General features: G+C 32.9%; 1 protein-coding gene across 1 annotated transcript; it reads left to right on the top strand.

Annotated features, from left to right (window-relative positions):
* Positions 1 to 6,253: 6,253 nt before the first annotated feature.
* Positions 6,254 to 16,471, top strand: LOC118065541 (lysine-specific histone demethylase 1A-like). The gene is made up of 5 exons (XM_035080892.1): positions 6,254 to 6,292; positions 13,527 to 13,856; positions 14,446 to 14,658; positions 14,844 to 15,054; positions 15,445 to 16,471. The coding sequence occupies exons 1-5, from the start codon at positions 6,254 to 6,256 to the stop codon at positions 15,618 to 15,620; spliced, it is 969 nt and encodes a 322-aa protein (XP_034936783.1). The 3' UTR covers positions 15,621 to 16,471.
* Positions 16,472 to 20,569: the final 4,098 nt, after the last annotated feature.

Raw genomic sequence — 20,569 nt, 5'->3', positions numbered from 1 at the left:
AGTAACGTTGGGTGTTGTTATTAATTAAATGTCTGAGTGATAGGCATCGAGTAAGAATCTATAGTGAGTAGTTTGGATGCTTTACATTTATATATACATACCAATACAAAAATCTTTTGGTCAGTCTTCTCTTTTGCTTTTTTTTTCTATTTTTATCACGGAAGAATATACACGGCTTCCTTCCTATTAAATATCATTTGTCTCTGCTACTGAATACTTCTCCACCTTTCATCCCACTTCGTTAGTCAAAGATTTATAGTCCTACTATTTTCATCTTCTCTCTATAACACAATTCAAAGACTGGATTCTACTCAAGCTTTTGAAAAATTTCTCTGCTATATCATTTGATAATTGTGACACTTTTTGATTGTTTAGCAATTCAAATAGGACGCATATGATCAAGATAAACCTATTCTCATGGGAACATATGGGTTTGCTTATCAGTGATTATCTTCCATTTGATTGACTTTCTCGTCTATTAATTTGACATATGAGTTTTTATTTGACAAATAAATTGCTGTAAAAATAAAATGATATTGCATGCTGTTGCAATAACATCTAGGGTAATGGATGAGATCCATTCAACAAAAGTACTACACATTTTGTTTTCAAGAGGATATTAAAATAAATCAGTGCGAATCACTACGAATCAATAATTTGTAATACTGTGATTGCACTAACTTGTTTTTTGAAAAAAAAACAATCAATATTATAATAGATTACTGTATAATCTTTGAAGGTTTGTAATTGAATTTTTTTTTTCAAAAAGCTTAGTTTTACTGTGAATAAATAATATATATATATATAAAATACATGTAGGGGAAGGTGGGACAAAGTTGAACACCAAGATGAAACGTAAATCAATAAATTAAGGATTATATTAACAAATGTTAATAATTTTTTATGTATTAATAAATTAAAAAATTGATAAACAAAGAGTGCAATAGGCGTTTCACTTTGCCCTCTCTTCCCCTACTCCAAAAAAAGTGAACATAAATTGACGATGGATTGTAGATAAATTGAAAATAACCGGAGTAGCAATGAAATATGGCTATATTTGGACCGGATTACGTTGTCCTATGGTACACTGTAATGTTATTAAAATATTTAACAACAATTCAGTATTACTATTCTCCATCTATTCTATTATTATCATAGAGCTATCCATTACATAAATAATTACAAAATGGGTCTAGTTTTATTTCCTCTTCTGGGTCTGAATTTACTTCCTTCAAATGTCACATTAGGAAAGGCATCTGAAAAATCAAGTCAGTCATGTGCAGGATTCAAATAGCAATCCAGTAAAGTAAAAGTATAGCAAAAACTATTCAATCTAAAATAACAATTACTAAAAAAAAAATTAATTACTCCAAATAGATTTAAATGTTTGTTTTGGAGTAATTCTTATCCTTTAGTACTTACTACTTGGGAACTTATTGAATACACATAAAAAAAGTAAATGCAATCACGTTTTGAATAAAATGAAACACAATATAAATTGATTTATTCTACTCATTTCTCCCTGTGCATGATAATTATTTATTTTGACGTCATCTCAAGCATTAGCATTGATAGTAGTCAGCTGAAACATGATATTAACAAAGTGCAATACGTATGGCTACCGACTGTCGTATTACCACATAAATATCGGTCGATACTAGTTTTTCACTTGGATGCGTGTGGCCTCGGCTAGCATTTCCACGAGCCGCTCGCACCATTGTTGTTGGATCGTTCCGCCATACGGTGCGAACCATTCAAAAGCCCTACTTGGAGTATCTCTTACCATAGTGATTATTTCCTTCCTTCAGTGTCTCTTATACACGCGATCTCATGAACAGATGACTTTCTTGAATTACTTAGCTTTTCTTTATCATGTAAGTGCAGTAGTATAGGAATCGTTGGATAAAAACTGATTGTGATGGTCAATGACATCTCGATCGTCAAGGATTTAGTCTCATCTACCAGATGAAAGCACAATATAAAGACTTATTAATATTAATGTATGATTTTTCATAAGCTTTACTCACTGATCTCCTTTTGATTTATGTCGTCAAGACGCCAATGCCGGCTGCCAGGCGTTGCATTGCACATAAATCTCTTTCCTTGGCGGGTTAAAAGTGGTTTCGATTCGTTACTTATATATTTTTAGCGAGTCTTTTCGCTCGACAAGCCCTCATTTTGTGCAGTCTCGGCGTCTCGTTCATGTCACGCGTGATATTCATCCTGGAATCAAGTATCAAATTGTTGTGAAGAGCCTACGGGTTTTATTATTTTTTTAATGTGTTCTTCTGTCTACTAAAATTCTTTGTGAAATCGAATTAGCACAATTCGGTGAACACAATTTCAAAAAATTATCATTTATCACTCTGGCTTTTTTTTTTTTTATTTCCTTTCTTAAAATATGAAAGAAATGTCTTGTAAAGAATTAAAAATTCTTTGTTAATGCCGCTGGGCTGTTGAATTGCTCGAGAACTGTGATGGTGTGCAGCAGCTAATTAAGTGGAAAGTTCGGTAGACTCGTGTTGCGATTCTCTGCGGGTCTCGACTGTCGAACAACGTGAGGATCGCGTTCATACTCCCGCAGGTATACCGTGCAATTAGCAAAATGAGATGGCATTAATGGAATGTTGAGCGAAGACAGTTCTTCAACTTGGGTAAATGGAAACGTAGAGTCAGCTGATTGTAGTTCAGTTCAAACTGCATCAATATATAGACATAAAAAAAAAGCTTTCAGGAGAAGAATTAATTTTTTTCCTCTCCTGTCTAGTTAATTGATCAGCCTACATGTCAAGTTAAAAAAACTGATGAACATTTAGCTAATAGCTCACTGGTATTAGTAAGATAGTTAATGCTTAAAATATTTAAGAAAAAAAAAGTTAGGGAAAGAGAAGTGCGAGATCTTGCAAATTTTGTGGGTGGTACTTGCAAAATATTTAAAGTAGATCTTGAAATGTTAGTATCCCGTTATCCCGAGCTACGCAGGAGTCATGAATATTCATAATGTAACAGGATTACTATACTACATGAGAAAAGGTTAAACGTTTTAAATCTTCAGCTTAAAATTTTAATGACAGTTGTATGGGTGTTGTTTACCCATTTTTCGTTTACTATTATTATCTTTAAATAATTTAGACACTTTACGAGGATAATTCCATGGATAAACTGCACAGACATCTCAATAATTGACTTATAAAACGATTATCTTGTAATCCTTTCGATTGGATTAATCACAAATTAAATATCCCCGATATCTCTTGCTATTCAATAATCGATTCTCAAAGTTATCGGAAAAGAGACTTAGACATTTCAACTCTGGATACCTACTTCATCTGTCGGTTGTTTGCCGTTTCTCTTGCATTCGCTTCACGGCATTCCTCTTACCTTTCTACCTCCACTGATCGATCACGAAAGAAAGATAGGAAGAAGACGTGCAGGCACGACTTGAAAGAAGACGGCGAAACGACAAATTGACTAATCGGGTGAAGTCGATGGAAAGAGATGGGGCTTGAGGCGCGTTTCTCATCCAAAACTAACGTACTGTAGTAGTAGTAGAGTGTCTAACATTCACTAATCTATCTACGTGAGCAATCAACTAATCAATAATTCCAGACTGCAATTAGACTAATACGTTGTAATTGTGTATCGGAATTTACTTTGATAAATTACACATTGGTTTGTTTTATTCTTAATTGGATTTAATTGCGTTCTTCAGCAGTAGAATGATGATATTTATATTGGCATGAAATGCACCAATGATTGCGTATCAAGAGAATTCAGTGATTGATCAATCAGCCAGATCGACAGAGTGTATGGAAAAAGAAAAAGAAATAAAGATGCACCGGTGGTACAGTTGAGGCATTTCAACCCCCAGGAGGCATCTTGACGTTCACGATCAGAACGGAAATTTGCTTATCGTATGACGGGAGGTGATTAATTCTCAAGCTATAACTATGAGTGACGAGTTGAATTGAACCGTAAACTTGATATCTCGGTATTTAAGTTAAATTGAGAGTATGATAGGAATTTATCAAATAAAAATTCATCATATTTATGATGAATAACTTGGAACGATAGTTTTTCAAAATTTCATTTAAAATTATACTTTCATGCGTGTGATAATGATTTTATTTATCAAACTGACATCGGATTAATGGAAACAAATATGCTTCTTGACTTGTCAGTATAATATTGAGAGAGAAAGAAGAAAGAGAGAAAAAAAAACAAATTGTTCAATTTACATAAGAAGGTAACCGAGATAGGAAGAAAGAAAAAATATTAACGATAAAGAAGGAAAGAAATTTCTCGACAAAATTGGAAGCATCTCTTTGCAAGTAGTGTAGCTGGATATACACGAGAGGGACAACGAGTTTTCTCACTCCCACGTGGCTATTTCATATTCTCTTATTCTCATTTTTCACACCTTACGGTCGAAGAACCGCGAGTTAGCCTTCGACCATACTCCCGCGCGCCATGAGATATTAATCTTGACGCGGTGCCTGGTCGACTCCCTGCCGTGCAGGACCGATAAAACGAATCGAACGTCCAAAAAATTAAATACAATTTCACCGTTTCGAGTGATAATGATTTACGGGATGAGATGATGGCTCGTTTGCCACGACATAATTCTATTTTTATTATCTTCACTAACAGAGTACTGCACAACAATGTTGTTGCATTATTACACTCTTTTTTGTCTTTTGTTTTCATTCTCATACAACACCTCGTTATCATTGTTATTCATTTTTGCATTTTGTTTTTTCTCTTCCAATACGAAGATTATCACGATAAAATAATATTTCATCATTTTTGAATTAATAAACAGAAATAATAATAATGATTCGAAATAAAATTGTGCCAATTTTTTGAAGTAATTAATTGTCGTAAAATAGGATAAAATAAAAAAATATGCAATCTTTTTTCATCTACCCTTCAATGTCAATCATTATTGTATGTTATCTACCATGTTGGCACACAATAACGATCATTTTGATATAATATATTCACTCGATTGATAGATGGTTGTTCTTTTTTTTTTGATGAAAATTTCAAAATTCATAAATGTTAAAGTACAATATTTCGTTTTGTATCAAAAACTGCAATATTTTACAAAAAAAAAATTTTATTCATTTCTCTGAATTGTTAGAAATAATTTTAAAATCTTTTTATTATTCAAAAATGGTATAAAAAATATTTCGTTCTCTTTCAACTAAAAAAATATACATTTTTAAAACAGTTCATAAAATTCTTTAGTTTGTATAAAAAGTTTAAATTCCAAATTAATATACCAGGTAAGCAATCGAGTGGACTTAGTATATTTGTTGGTTGTAAAAGACGAATAATTCGGCAAACGCATCTTCAGTTCCACGAATAAGGTGCGTGAACTGTGGAGAGGACGGGAAGGACGACACGAGCGTGGACAGTGAATTATGGACGTTATTGTCCGCCCGCGAACAACAGTTTGCCTCATTACATACAGAAATTATTGACGCCATGGCCGCCTTGGTGGCTCTGGCCAAGCGGTGTCTTTTCATTTTATTCTAAAACCCCCTTTTTTTATTTACATTTATTTCCTCCTAATACCCGCATACTGAATTTCTTTTTCTCGAACATAAAAGTCTTGGCTTCATTTAATTCATTCTTCTTTGTCTGTACTTTTGTTTTCAATGCATCCCAATCTACTCACCAACGGCATGTATAGTTCACAGTTAGTTAGAGATACGCAATTTGACATTCCTGAAATGTCAACTCTCGCGTGTCACGCTCATGGCACACTAAACACGTGCGTGAAATTGAAGAGCACGAGGGTGTAAGGGATGAGCGGGAGCAGAGAGAAATTTCAACCGTCGGCTCAACCATTCTCCGAGCACCTTTGTATTACGTCGGGCCTCTTCTCGAATTCCACAAGATTCAATCTTGATTTCGTATTATTCAGACCAACGAGCAGAATAGTTTAAATGTGAATTGCAAATGATGAGAAATTTAATGTCCTTCTTCATTTAAAAACAATTTAATTTAAATAAAAAAGAAAAGAGATGAAAAAGAAAAGATGTACTCAAAAAAAATATATTTATCTAATTAAAAAGAAAAGATATATTTACATCTCTGTTGTCACGAATGGCGCTTATAAACTGATTCTCAACGTCGTAGAATCAACTCACAAATGTTCCAAACTACATTAAGACACACACATACTTGCAATCCAAACATATGCATGCAAGGACCTCCAGTAATAAATTTAGCACAGTAAAAAGACATGGGTAGGTTACAAGAGATTGATGGAGCAATGCGTGAGGTGAGAGCGCAGGTCTGGTAAGTGGCCTTTTGCTTCTCTGACAGTGATCATCCAAGCAGAAAAAGTGCTACCCGACTGGCACGGTTCGTCACCTCGATTGAAGCTAACTACCCAAGACTATTTTTCTCCTAATGCGCCTCAAAGCCATCGCGATCCATCAGCCACCAATTGGTCGAATGTGCGAGACAAAAGTCTACAAAATCACCGGAACTGATGTCAATGATTGTATCGTTCAATGTGTGACAGCATTACTTTTGATGGGAGTCAACTAAAAGCTTGTGATTTACTTATTGAAAACGACTGACATTCAAGTTGACTTTATGATATCTATTAGGATAAAAAATAAGGTCAACAACTCACTTAATAATTTTTATTTATATTTTATGATTGTTAAAATAATAAAAAGGAGATTTGTGATCAATTTCGATGATAATTATTTTCAAATATTCGAAAAGTAACTGTTGGAAATAATTTATTAGACATTGGAAAAAAAAAATTTCTTATCATTGAATTTATGATTTACCAAAAAAAAACATTTGTTATATGACGTCAAAGAAATTTTTCACCCTGAGTCATGAGCAAAGAATGACGATGGTAAGTAAATTATCAAGCAAAACGCTTGACGGAGATGGCAAATAGTCATGAAAGAATGGACCTCCCGGTAAGAATGAGGGAGCTGGTATGGTGGGTTTAACAATTTGAACACAGAAGATGACGTCGTCTCATAATCATAAGTTAGCGATGTGCAAAAAACATTTTTGCTCTTGCCCACTTACCTTTTGGCATCTTGAAAAGTGCGGCCATCCTTCTTTGATATTTACGTCCAAGGAAATGCAAACAGCTAGCCATTGCCGGACCACGTTACTGCCAATTTCGCATATAAAAATTTGACTAATCGGTGCTACGTTTTCGACTGGGTTAAAGCCAACCGCTGAGCGAGACCACTAAATCGCTCACACCCGTCTAACCACCGAAAGCCCATCAAGTAAATATCTTTACTTATATATACGTTAATGAAGTCTCTCGTTTCGTAAAAAAAAGAACATCTCATATTCTCTTCTTATTCCCGTTGCTTCTCTTTCTGACAAAATCGATTATCTGAAAATTATAACATTGCAATAATAGTTTTGTATCTTTCTGATTTACACACAAGCCAAAGGTTCGGTTGAAAAATATTTGTTCACAAGTGTTTTAAATCAATATTAACTAGGACCAAAGACAGTAATATACAGTTTCTCTAACGTAAAAATACACACACACACCACGGAATTAAATAGGAACGTCGGAATAATGACAAAGAAGAAGAGAAAGAGTGAAAAGAAATATATAGAAGGAATGAATGTGCGTTGTATGCCGTCGGCGAGGAGGCAACTAACATTCTTCTTTTTATGGGCCGCTAGTTCTTATTTTGTTGCTTGCTTTAGTCTTTAGTATTTACTTTATTGCACTGGGTCGTCCAAGTAACCAGTTGTTGCCTACTAATCAAACACCAAACCAATGTCTATGCTCATGTGAATTATACATTGCATACCTAGTGTGTTTATTTAATTATTTCCCTTTATGACTACGCCCATTTCTTCTCACGTTTTATCACCTTCAATTATTAAATCATCATTATATTTATTAGCCATTGGCATCATTTATTACTGTGATATTTAATTTTTCTTTTCGTAGCAATGCTAATTTTATTAACGACTCAAGGGTCGTGGTATTCTGATGAAGAAAAATTGACTCGTGAAATTCCTGAAGACTAAAGTGGATATTAAATGAACGAATTCGATTCATGGTGACATCGAAAATTGTCCTGTCATGGACAAGACTCAAACCCCCACTGGTTTTACGTATATACATCACACCAAGAGATTGCATATTCCTGAGCAATTTTACTCTGTCATTGACGTTCTATATACCCTCGACTCCATTTATATAAAACATCTCTATCATCATATTTCTCTCACTTTGCTACTTTTTTTTGTAATGATATACCTTTCACGGTTGTGTTTAAATATCGCAGTAGTTATCCACACTCTTCTCAATTATAACAATCATTACACCTCGTGCTAAATAATAATGGAATGAATGTAATAAGTATATACCTGAAGCAAATAATGTGCGAAGTAATATTTCATGCAGTATTACGCAAGACTTGATGTGTTTCATTTACACACGTTATGATTACGTCGACAGACGTAGATATTATAGAGACATTGTCGACTCCATTTTAACTGCAGAGCAAATCAATTGATCCAAGTAAAAATTCCCTCTCAATGCACAATGAAAATGAATGGATTTAATGATCGTAGACTCATGTCAAGAGGTAGTCTGGTAGTGAGGAATTTAGAAAAATTAAAAAAATATAAATGTTATGAATTATTGTTGAGAATAATTATTAGACCTACAGTAGTAGAAAAACGACATCATAAATCATCGGACTTATTAAATGGAAATAAAAAATGTTAACATATTTATTATCACTAATTAAAATTTACTTCAATTGAAAAAAGATTATTTATGAGTAAAAAAGAATTATTTTATGAAAAAAAAAAAGTGAAATTAAATTATGTAAAAAAACGTGAAAAATTTCAATGTTACTCATCACAAATATTTGAATAAAAAATTCTTTCTTAATTTAAATAATTCTATTATTCAAGGAATTTACTTACCTTTGGATACAAGACAGGACATTCCTTAGAATATTATTTTTCTAAGAAAATCAGTGGATATTTAAATTTAAAATAGCTTGTAGAGCATGCTAATAATTTGTGAATTGCATCAATTTGATGTATAAATCATAAAATAAGGTGATGAGAAGTACGCTGAGTGAACTGGTTGATTTTGTTTCTTTTTATGACTACTACCACTGCCGTTACCATTACCATCATCGCCACGGTATCGTCGTCATAGTCGTAGTATGGAGCAGGGAAAGTTGAGGAATGGGGTCGTTCGTGAGTCGGGTGCTGAACTGGACGTGAGTGAATGAGAAAGACGTGGAGGAACGGAAAGTACCAAGAGGATGATAACATTTCACGGAGCCAGCTTCGACATGCCGCTCGCCCGACAAACTTTACCTCGACGCAGTGTCTCTTAGCAAATTGAATTTCCTCGTCACTGCTTCTTTCAATAGAGACCCAAGGCAAGAAAGAAATTCCCAATTCAACTATCCCTTTTCTCTTTCTCTTCCGTAACGATTACTTTATCGAAAAGACAGCCTTGTTCAGGCCCGTTCAAAAGGCCGTTGTCATTCGCCTGTTTTCTCGAATAAGTATAGCAATAAGAAGTCTGCAAAAAATAGCCTCGCCTTTATATATCCTTGTGCTGATAATCATTTAATTCCATACTTCTAGATAATAAAAATCCTATCAGGATATATAATGATAAGTTTCAATTGCAGGGAAGGTTAATGTTTATCTTGTAAGACGGCAATTGGGAAATTCTACCTCCCTCGAGTGCTGAGCTTTAACAGCAGTCATTGACTTTTCACGTGGGAATCCTTTCCGCTCATAACGACTACCCATTGGGTTCATTCGTCTGCAAACCCTCATTTCTAACTTACCGGGTGACCATGTCAGCACTTTGTCTTCTCTCTGAAATCCTCAAATAGTTTCTAGTCACCAAAGCTTAGTCCCTTTTTCCCTCAATAACATCATTTTCAACTACTTTACCATTTTACTTCCTCAACAATCTGATCCTCTTTGTTGCGATTCATGACCCATCCTTGACAACTTACACTCGTTACATCACTAACATTCCACCAACTTTGTGTTTATTCTTATATATGTGTGTGTGTGATAACAAGCATCTTAGTATCTCTTGTTTGTATCTATTCGAATGATCAATTCATATAAATTACATGTATAATAATATAACTCTTACCCTTGAAATAAGTGTTATAGGAAGTAAAAATGATGCTCAAGCTCATTGCTATGGAGAGTAGGGGCTTTTTTAAAGTTAAATCACCCGGATATTAAGTGATTCTTAAGGGCTTTACATTGACGTAGGTCGATTGTATAGATTAAAAGAAAAAAAAGATGTGTATAAAGTTGAGAGACCTGTATTTTGCGTAGGTTGGGTCTTTTTAAATCAATAGGCTTTGAAATAATATAATAATGAACGTTCTTCAGTTCTTCTTTGGTTATTTTTCAGAATAAACAACTAAAAATAAATAAATGTCTGCAAGTATCGCGAGAAAATACAGCCGCTCATACAACACATTGGTCCATCCATTCTTCTGCCTACAAGTCCAACATGTAGGATCGCCAAGTATCCTCGGAAGCTACTGAATGTCGCAGAGCAATAATTCCTTCAGTAATTACAGCGTCAGTATATGTCTTCTGTTTTCTCTTATGTATCTTTTGGAGTTTCTGTCTTTTTCTTGTTCACTCTTCTTACGAGTCTGTTGAGAAAATAAACGGTGGGCGCATGCTTCGTGGTCCGAATGATCCACAAACGATTTGGAGTAAATTGAAAGAGAGGACCGCTATCTCGTTGTGTTTAAAAAAGTAATTTGCTGGCTTGAGATACAGCCTATATATTACTGAAAACGACCATGAAGATGGTCAGATCGATACAACTAAACTTGCTTTATTTTATATTGGAGATTATGATAGGGATTAGTGAATAAAAATAAATTTATTGTGAATAGGAATTAAAGAGAAAGCGTAGATAAATGAATTCCTCTTTCATTATAGATAATTGTTTATTTTTGGAATTTATTAACAGTGATATTGACTACTGTATCGTGTATTTGATGTGGTGGTGTTCAATGTACGTTCCTGAGATTTTAAGTGGTAAATCCAATTTGCTGGAATAATTCACAAACAAAGTGTTGGTGGCTGGAATCCGGCGGGACAAGGGAATTAAAAAGCCTGAGGATAGGAGCCTTCAAGCTGGTGTATATGTGTGGATAGTATATATATATGAGGTTGCATTTACTTTAGTCGAATTTTCACGTGCTTGCAAGTTCGTTGATACGAAGAAACGATGTGCGAGAAAGACTGTTGGTATTTCACCGATTGAATGGTTGGTAAGGGCTTGGATGAACATGAGGTTGGTAAAAACTAACCCGAAGGGGTTCAATGAACCCTTTAGGTCCGTTGCTTATTTGTCTTTCTCTTTCATTCTTTCTTGCTCTCTCATTTTGCTACACTCGGATGTTTCAGTATTTGACTGTTCCCTAACACGGCACTCGGTTCGACTCCCGTCGAGCGACAGAACGCCATAAGCAACCAATTTAAATGTAAATTGAAAACCACCGTGGCATACAAATTGTTCGACTCAGCGTCAAAATATACTGGTGAGAGCTAAGATCAAACAGACGACACGGTTAGAGGGTGGGTGGTTGATATAGTAGAAAATGAATAAAAAGGATGTTTATAATAGTAACGCAAAGAGAGATAGAGAGATTGAATAACATGAAGAATCTGGGTAATTTCGTAAATGTTTCAATTTCGCGTGTGATGCCATTTTTTGTCGTTTGTTTTTTTTTAACACAAAACGAGAAGATTGAAGTGGTCAGGTAATCGCAATAAAAAATCTTACTGACAATTTTATGTTACTTCACATAAACTTTATTATGTTGTTGTTCTTGTTGTTGTTTTTTTTTTTTTATTTCAATAGAAAAAATTTATTAATGTGTCAATTTCACTAAACAATTTATGTTAAATAAACTAAACAGATAAAGAAAAGATTAATATTTTCATAAAACGTTGACTTTACACAATGAATTTCGTTTAATTGGAGAGAAAAATCAAACAGTAGATTCTTTATTAAAAAATCTAAAAAAAATGTCATCGCTAAAACACAATGAATGAAGGCATAAATGCAGAACGCATCGTTAACGTTGTTTTAATTGGCTCACCACGCTGCAATACATGGGGAAGAGTTTGATGATGCAAGAATGGTGGATATAAACGAAAATGATGGAGAATGTGAGGGCTTAAATAAATAGAGGTGGGTCTACGCTATGGAATATTCGCCATAAGGGGTGTGAAAACTCGACAGCTAACACTGGCTTTTACTTTCGCCTTCGATCACGAATAAACGAGCAGAAAAGGGAACAGCGTATTGCCAATGTTCTCTCTTGTGTATTTGGTCGTATAGTATATAAAGGGAGCTGGTAAAAATGGACAAGTATCGCGTGCGAATGCACGACTCTTGATCTAAGAACATGGAAGAGAAAGTGCAGATGCTTGCATCGTAGCACGATCAAATGTTTATGTTTATACTTACTGTGATTCAAACTGAGATGGTGTACTTTTAAAGATATAAAGGAATAATGATTTGTATGAAAATAGCTCTGTTTGATTCTCAGTAAAAAATAAATTACAGTGTATAATGTTTTTGTATGAAACATACAACATTTCAACCGTAAATTACTGAGATCTATATGGAATTTATGTGGTAAAAATTAATTGTTTCTTTTATATCACACCTGCAATTCCTTGAAACATGAAAACAGCATACATGAAAGTGAATATTAGCACTGCGGATAATAATAATTACGGAGAAATTGATAAACGGTTTCTACATGATGTATTCTTTTCTTATATAAAGTATTGTTTGAAAATTGTATGAAAACGTTTTGTTGAAATAATTGATATCAACCAAAGTATTATAATTAATAAAGTAGTTTATTTAAAAATAAATAATTCTAGATAATTATTTATGTCTCTTTATAATATATCAATAGCTAAATCTCTTTTTCAATAAAAATATAAATTATTGTGAGAATAATGTAGTGTTGTCAGTATAGTATGATAAGCAGAATATTATTTATAATATCAATTAAAATAATCCAATAATTTATCTCGTACGTTCATTGGAATAGTGCAAGAATATCAATGTAAACATCTTGAGATATTTTCAAAAGGATGTAGATGGAATAATAAAGGGATCGATGAACGAAAATGCTAATTTAAATTACGATGCTTTCGCTTGGGCTAACAGATTGGTGGCATAAATTTTAATTAACGAAATGGACTACGCCACAGGACTTGCTTGGTAGCCACGCACAACTATCAAGGTAATTAACCCGCGAGCAGAGATACATGCGCGTCATTATTAGAACATACTGATCATGGTTATGGAATTTGAATTTGCCTCCCTTTCGTGATTCGACTCGTGCGTCATCAAAACACATTATCATCAAATGTCTGCAATGTTTTTATTTTATATTTTCTTGTAACATTTATATTGTTTATGTGTATTTTACTAGTAAAGTTTATGGTCATGACAGCACATTCATTTTTTTTTTCTCTATCTTTGTGTTACAGTTCGTAATGGTTATTCTTGCGTTCCTGTTGCTTTGTCTGAAGGATTGGACATTCGATTGAATACTGCTGTAAGGGCAGTACGCTATGGAGTAAACAGTGTTGAAGTTTGGACCGCTCCTTCTCGTAGTCCTCACACCAATCCAACCGTATATAAAGCTGATGCAGTTCTTGTTACGCTTCCACTTGGAGTACTGAAAGCCACCACTGCACCCTCTGCAGTTACATTCAATCCACCGCTTCCAGATTGGAAAGCTCAAGCAATTCAACGTCTTGGCTTTGGAAATTTAAATAAGGTAAATGACAATTTACTTTTCTCAAAAAAATTCTGAAAAGTTCAGTTGCATTCAAGAGGTATTTTTATTTTGTTATTCTTTTATTGCAGAAATAAAATTACATGAAATAAAAAGTAGGATATAATTTTTTTTTTAAAAATGTATATAAGTGGTTTTGCTAAATGAAGAAATGCAAATAACCGTAAAATAAGTAGAATATTCATAGACCATTCATTAGTTTATTCATAAATAGTTTTACTGTTTCTCTATGGCTTATTTGAAATGACTATATAAATTAATTTACATCCTAAATATAATAGAAAAAATTGAAATAAATTTCAAAAAAATTCCCTTCATTATCTCAACAATTAATTGCTACGTAAAAGTCTTTCTTCCTCTGTATAATCGGTAAATTATCTTATAAAAATCTTCAGATTCAAGAGAGATAATAAATGTGACGAGAAATTAAAAATGACTTTTATGAAGTTTTTTGATTTCGACTCCGCGCTTAATTAAATCGATGAAGAAATAAAAGTGAAATAAATATTCAAGATTAAGACGTAAATGCTGAGTAAGTCTTACTGAGTGTGATGTTATTATTTAATTTCAGGTGGTGCTGTGTTTCGAACGTATTTTTTGGGACCCAACGGCTAATTTGTTCGGGCATGTCGGGAGCACAACTGCCTCCCGCGGTGAGCTGTTTCTGTTCTGGAACTTGTACAAGGCACCCGTTCTCTTGGCTCTTGTCGCAGGCGAGGCAGCTTGTGTTATGGAAAATGTCAGTGACGACGTTATTGTCGGTCGTTGCATCGCAGTGCTAAAAGTACGTTCAATCTACATGCATGCTTGCTCACCCAACTAAGCACATGTACTCTATCTTTTGTCGTTACACGTTATCTACATACAATACTTGTCGTACCGAGTTTTCGACTAACTTAAACTTTACACCAATGTGCGGTTCAAGTACTTAGATAGATGGCTAAACATTTGTTGTGCATTTTCCACTAGGGAATATTTGGCAACCAGGTCGTGCCACAGCCGCGCGAAAGTGTTGTCACACGGTGGCGAGCAGATCCTTGGGCAAGAGGCTCTTATAGCTACGTTGCAGTAGGCAGTTCTGGAAGTGATTATGACCTTCTTGCTGCACCCGTTGCTGCACCAGCTCCACCAAATCAGCCTCCAGGAACTCCTCAACCACAACCAAGAGTTTTTTTTGCTGGTCTGTATCTGAAAAAATCAAATATTGAATTTCCTCTTTATTATTTGATAAAATTAAAAAAGCACTTTGACCTCAAGATCATTGATTATTTTATTTTTAGATCCAATCAAAAGTATAAAGTTAACTTTCAAAAATACATTTTTGTTGATATTTATTTTGTTACATAAACAACCCCGAATTTTTTAAAATAGTTTGAATACGTTCGTTAGCTTTGTAAAGTTTTCAATTAAACTAAAAATAAATAATTAATTGAATAAATTAATTTCAAATTTTGAAATAAGAAAAAAGTAATTGCAATTACAATTTTGAAATCAATTATAAAAATAGATGCTTGTATATTTTTTAAAAATTTTAATTATGGTAAATAATTGAAACAATTTTCTTCAATAGGTGAACATACTATTCGTAATTATCCAGCCACAGTTCACGGTGCCTTTTTGAGTGGTTTGCGAGAGGGTGGTCGTATCGCAGATCAACTCTGTGGAAGTCCTTATGCACCACCAAATTCACCAACTTCAGCAGTTTCATCGAGTGGAACCACGGCAACTACTACAACAACCCAATAACAAAGTCTTCAAGCACAGTTTACAGTATAATTTCTCATAATTTACATGGATATTTTAATTTCATGCGATTATTACAGATTTTAATGGTAAAATAGATATCTTTTTATTTCTAAGCTTCAGTTAAAATAAATGCTTTTACTCCTAAAAAAGTTCGACAGTGACACATAAACTAGAATCGTTCTGCTTCAATAGTTTCGATCGTTTTTTCAATCTTTCGTGCTGCAAACTTTTTCATTATGACTTTGAATCTGGGTCTGAATAGCAAACCGTAGGGAGTCCTTTCGAAAGACCTATGAAACGTGGGAGCGCTAGTTCCAGGGCAAACTATTGAATTCTTACCAATCGATTGCAATGATTCGTCGCTACATTGTCAGGTTTATTTTCCATCTAAATTGTCCGCGATTACTATTCCATTCAACTTTATGTATATAATCTTACCTATTAATTTTCATTAATATGATAAATAGTTTATGATAGATTGGACAAAAAATGTCATGATTGAATCACAGATTAATTATTTCATTTGAATGCTGTTAATTTGTAAAATTGCCTGCGGTAGAATATGTTGTGCTAGTTTGAAACGACTGAAAATTGCAATTCGGTACGGCAATAAGCGAAAGTTAAAAGCCTTGGAAACAAAGCCACGGTGAATTGTTTTCTATTGATTGCCAAAAATTTTACATTCTCTCTCTTTTTTCTCAAATAGTCCGAGTTGAGGTCAATCCCAATTGAAATTGGTTCTTTTTCATGGATTGCTGTAAATATCCGAATTGTTCGAGCTTTTTCGTGAGAAAACAAAATGAAAAAAATTCTTTCTACAATCAATTCGAATAGATAATATGTTGAATAAAAAATCGTTTCTTTTTTTTTTTGGTTTGGTTTTAAATATATTATTTCAATGAAAACATAAATTATCAAAAAAAAATATTATTAGATATTCCAGATAAATTTTTTTGATTTGTGTTCTTGTGTTTAATGATGTAGTGTGATTTATTTATTGGCATTTATGAAAATAATGGTAATAAGAAAATCTATGATCTGGTATCTAGATGATATTGTCAAATATAAATAAAAAAATTATCATAATTTGATTGAATAAAATGATTAAAATAATAAACATTTATTAAAAATATTTCTTTTTAATCAACAAAAATTTGTGAATTCTCATCAACAAAAATGGTTAAATTTATATGGCAATTAAAGCGTTCAAAATATCAAAGTGATTTTTTTTGTAAACAAAGCAGTGTTGAATCTGTAAATTCACTTGTACCATTCGAGACTGCGCGATAATGTATATTACGTACAGCCGGCATTCCTACTCACGTGCATCTGTGTCCCCCTTTGACAATTAATGAACCCCCTGTAGTACAAAGAGCAAGTACCGCTATAGTTACTACCATATCACCATACACTATAATTACCTACCATTCGTTTGTACACTTACACAACTCCAAGTATAACGAAAATTTAATGTTTCCAATATTATTTTAGGCAATATCATCTCTACATCTGGTGCAGACGAGTGCATCGAATTACGATCGTTTACCAAGTTAAAATTCCAGACCTGTTTAATCAATATGCTCATAATTAGTTAATTAGTAAATAGGTCAACTGTTGAAATTATCACACCGTATAGTATCCATTATCATTATTGTCAATTGCATGAATGAATGTCGGATAATGTTATGGTATTGTGCGAAGCAAATACAAAAGAAATGAAAATAAAAGAAAAAATTTTTCTATCGTGAAAACTATTTTCGAATCGTCCTCGAATTACTTACGGTCGATGGTTTCGTTATTGGCAAATCAAGCCGCCTAATCGTATCTCGTTCACGCTATGGGCTTTTTGTCTGTGGCAAGTCATCCATGTACGAGATAATATAGTAAGAGAAATCGGTCTGGAATGACAGTGAAATGATTAATGCGATTATCTTGAAATACTCAACTTATTTATTATCATCTTTATATATGTAAAATAATATATCCTGAATTTTCTTATACTTTTCCACTATAATTAATTCGTTTTATTCCAGGCTGTAATATAAATTAAACATCAAATTTGATTTAGTTAACCATCACCTGAAACTCACATGAAAGCTCTAGAATTATCTACTAAACTAGACTCCTGACTCTTACATTATGTTTTATGCTCTTAAGAGAGAAGAAAAAAGGCAAAACATACAACTAAATGTACCCTCAGAGGCTTGGCAATTAGTACATAAAGCATTTTAATTACCGAGCAGGCGTCCGCGTTCCAAGTTTGCCAAGCTTAACGTTCAACTTTCAACTTGCTATTCATTTTCTTCCTCTTACATGTGTCATATTTATCTATATATATTGCACTTGAAACAATGCCAACTTGATAAAAGTGACTCGTGAATTCTCCTTGTCATCTTCTTTAAGCAGTCATGGAGAATTAAAATGATTAATTAGGTGTTTTTCAGGATAAACAGTCAGATACTGACGCAGAGGATAATTACTTTAAACAAAAAATTATTTTGTGTACAAAAAGAACGATTGGATACAATTTATCCTACAAGATGGTAAAATTTGTCCTTTCACTTCTTAAAAATTCCTCACTCTCAAAGTAATAATTCTTACTCAATCTTCCTTTTCGTGTATTATTTAAATATATTTATAATTTGATGAAAATTTATCTAATAAATATACATTAGACACAATACCTCTAAAGAATAATTCTTTCATAGCTACTTTTTTTTTATTCAATTCCTTTGAAACCTTTTCTCTGCTAATGGGTTAGATCTACCCCATCCAATGGTCCAGAGTCAGTTATCCCACCCCTAGCTGGCGGCGTTGGCGTACCCTTCCTTGTATCTCGCGGTTGGCTACGTGTCTGTGCCCACTAATGTCTCGTTATTCCAGTAATTTACTACGGCAGGAAGCAGCGACTTCAAATCGCCTGCTTTAAACCCAATCCACTGTTAATTTAGTGTCGATAGAAACTGAAAACTTTGTCCCTAAATTCTTTCTTTTCGAGGTTTCTTCTATTTTACGTGATGTGGGTGTTTTATATCCGTAATAAAATTATTAGAAATAAATTTCAACCTGAACAGCAATGATTGTTAATTTATTGACAATGCTTTGTTTCTAATAACAATTCAAAAATGTCAATATCACTTTTGTTTTAGTGACAAAATAATTTATACCATGTTAACATAAATCTTGGAATGATAAATTATAACTTCAGTTGTTAAGAATAAATAATTAAATTGGTTGTAGATAGGTTGTTGGTGGATTTTAATTTATTTAATATCAAAAACAAGCGAGACATGAATGAGAGTTTGGTAGCATGAACCATTCTGTTTTATCTAGATTATTTATAACCATTTGGTAAACAAATTTATTGACAGATTAGCCATTTATGCACAAAACTCATAAAGTTTGTGCTGGGTTCATTACATATGTCCATAGAGAGGACGTGCATATACTATGAACCAAATTTATATTCTCCCACTTTCAATCCCTATCTCTTCTCTCACCTCACTCTCTCACCCTTCCTCTTTTTCTACGCTTACTCGCACCATCAAAAATTTGAATGCAGTGTCACGCGTTATATAAATAGTTTCAATATGCAAAATTTGCACAAATTAACCAATGTTATCAACTGATTTTGATTTATTGGAAAACTGTTTTTAATCTTTAGAAAATAATTACTTTTTTTTTTAATTACTTTGTCAATTTCTTAATAGGTTTAAATAGTTTAAGCTGCATTAAATTGTATAATTTGTTTATGAAAGTTTAACATAAAAATTCATAGAAACACACTTTAGAAATGCCATTATAAAACACTTCGATTTACAGTGGCGAATAAATCCTTAATTAAATGATATTTGAATTGCTCTTGATGGATATATAAATTATCGATAGAAAATAAATTGGATTTTTTGTATGCAAATTTTTGTTTTTATATCTTAATACAGTCATTTATTACCCATTATTTTTTATTAGTTTCATAATATATTTTTTTTCTGATAAAATACGATAAATGAATATAGGTAGTTTTCTCATTAAGGGAGAATGTATAAGAGTAAATGTGTATTTGTTTGTCAACACATACTATGTAGAGAAGTGATGATAATGTATATTGTTAGAGATGCAAAATTTTAAAATACAGATACAAGTAAATGGTATGCATGAATGCATTATATTTCAACGCAATAAGAGAGTTCTGTTACCCTACGGCATTTTCCACTTTTTTATTCCAGAATATATCTACTGTAATTCTATATAATACAAGATTTTATATATAAATACGTAAGGATTTGTTAATATTTTTTTTTTCAAAACATCCATTTAACATCATAATAATGTTTCGTTTATAAAATACAAATTGAAAAAAAAAATATTCACTCGACCTGTTATTACTATGAAGATAAATTAAAATAATAATTTAAACAATAACTAAAAAGTTATTTCAATATTTTACAGAAATTAATTTCATGGTCGTAAATCAGATCAATTTATCACCATTTTCATTTGAAAAATGGTTAAATAATAAATTTAGTTTATCATCATTTTTATTTGTGTGTCAAAAATCAATTTTATAAATCGATTACATTTGATACCATCAGAACCATCGGACGAGCTGAGTATCGATTTTCTGAGAGAAAACCGCTCGGTACATGCTAAAGTTTTTGAACTGCCGCCGTAGTATCTAGATCCTTACCCACTGTCGGCTTAGTACCTTTTGCTTCAGTGAACTTCTGACGGTCTTGTTAGGATTCGCTCAGTGAGTATTCCAAAGTCAGATGCGGGTTTCTCTCAGTAATCTGAGTAATTAATAATTAATCAAATGCGGGCTTCTGCTAATTGAGAAATGGAAAAAAAAGTTTTAATGAACTTATCGATGTTATTTAAAATCGATATTTTATGAAAAAAGGAGATAGGAAAATTGATAATCATTTCCCAATGTAATTTATTAATTGAAT

The sequence above is a fragment of the Chelonus insularis genome, unplaced genomic scaffold (assembly GCF_013357705.1).
Source record: "Chelonus insularis isolate UGA/USDA-ARS -01 unplaced genomic scaffold, ASM1335770v1 contig_317_pilon, whole genome shotgun sequence".
NCBI lineage: Eukaryota > Metazoa > Arthropoda > Insecta > Hymenoptera > Braconidae > Chelonus > Chelonus insularis.
This window is presented reverse-complemented; position numbering and strand designations above follow the sequence as displayed.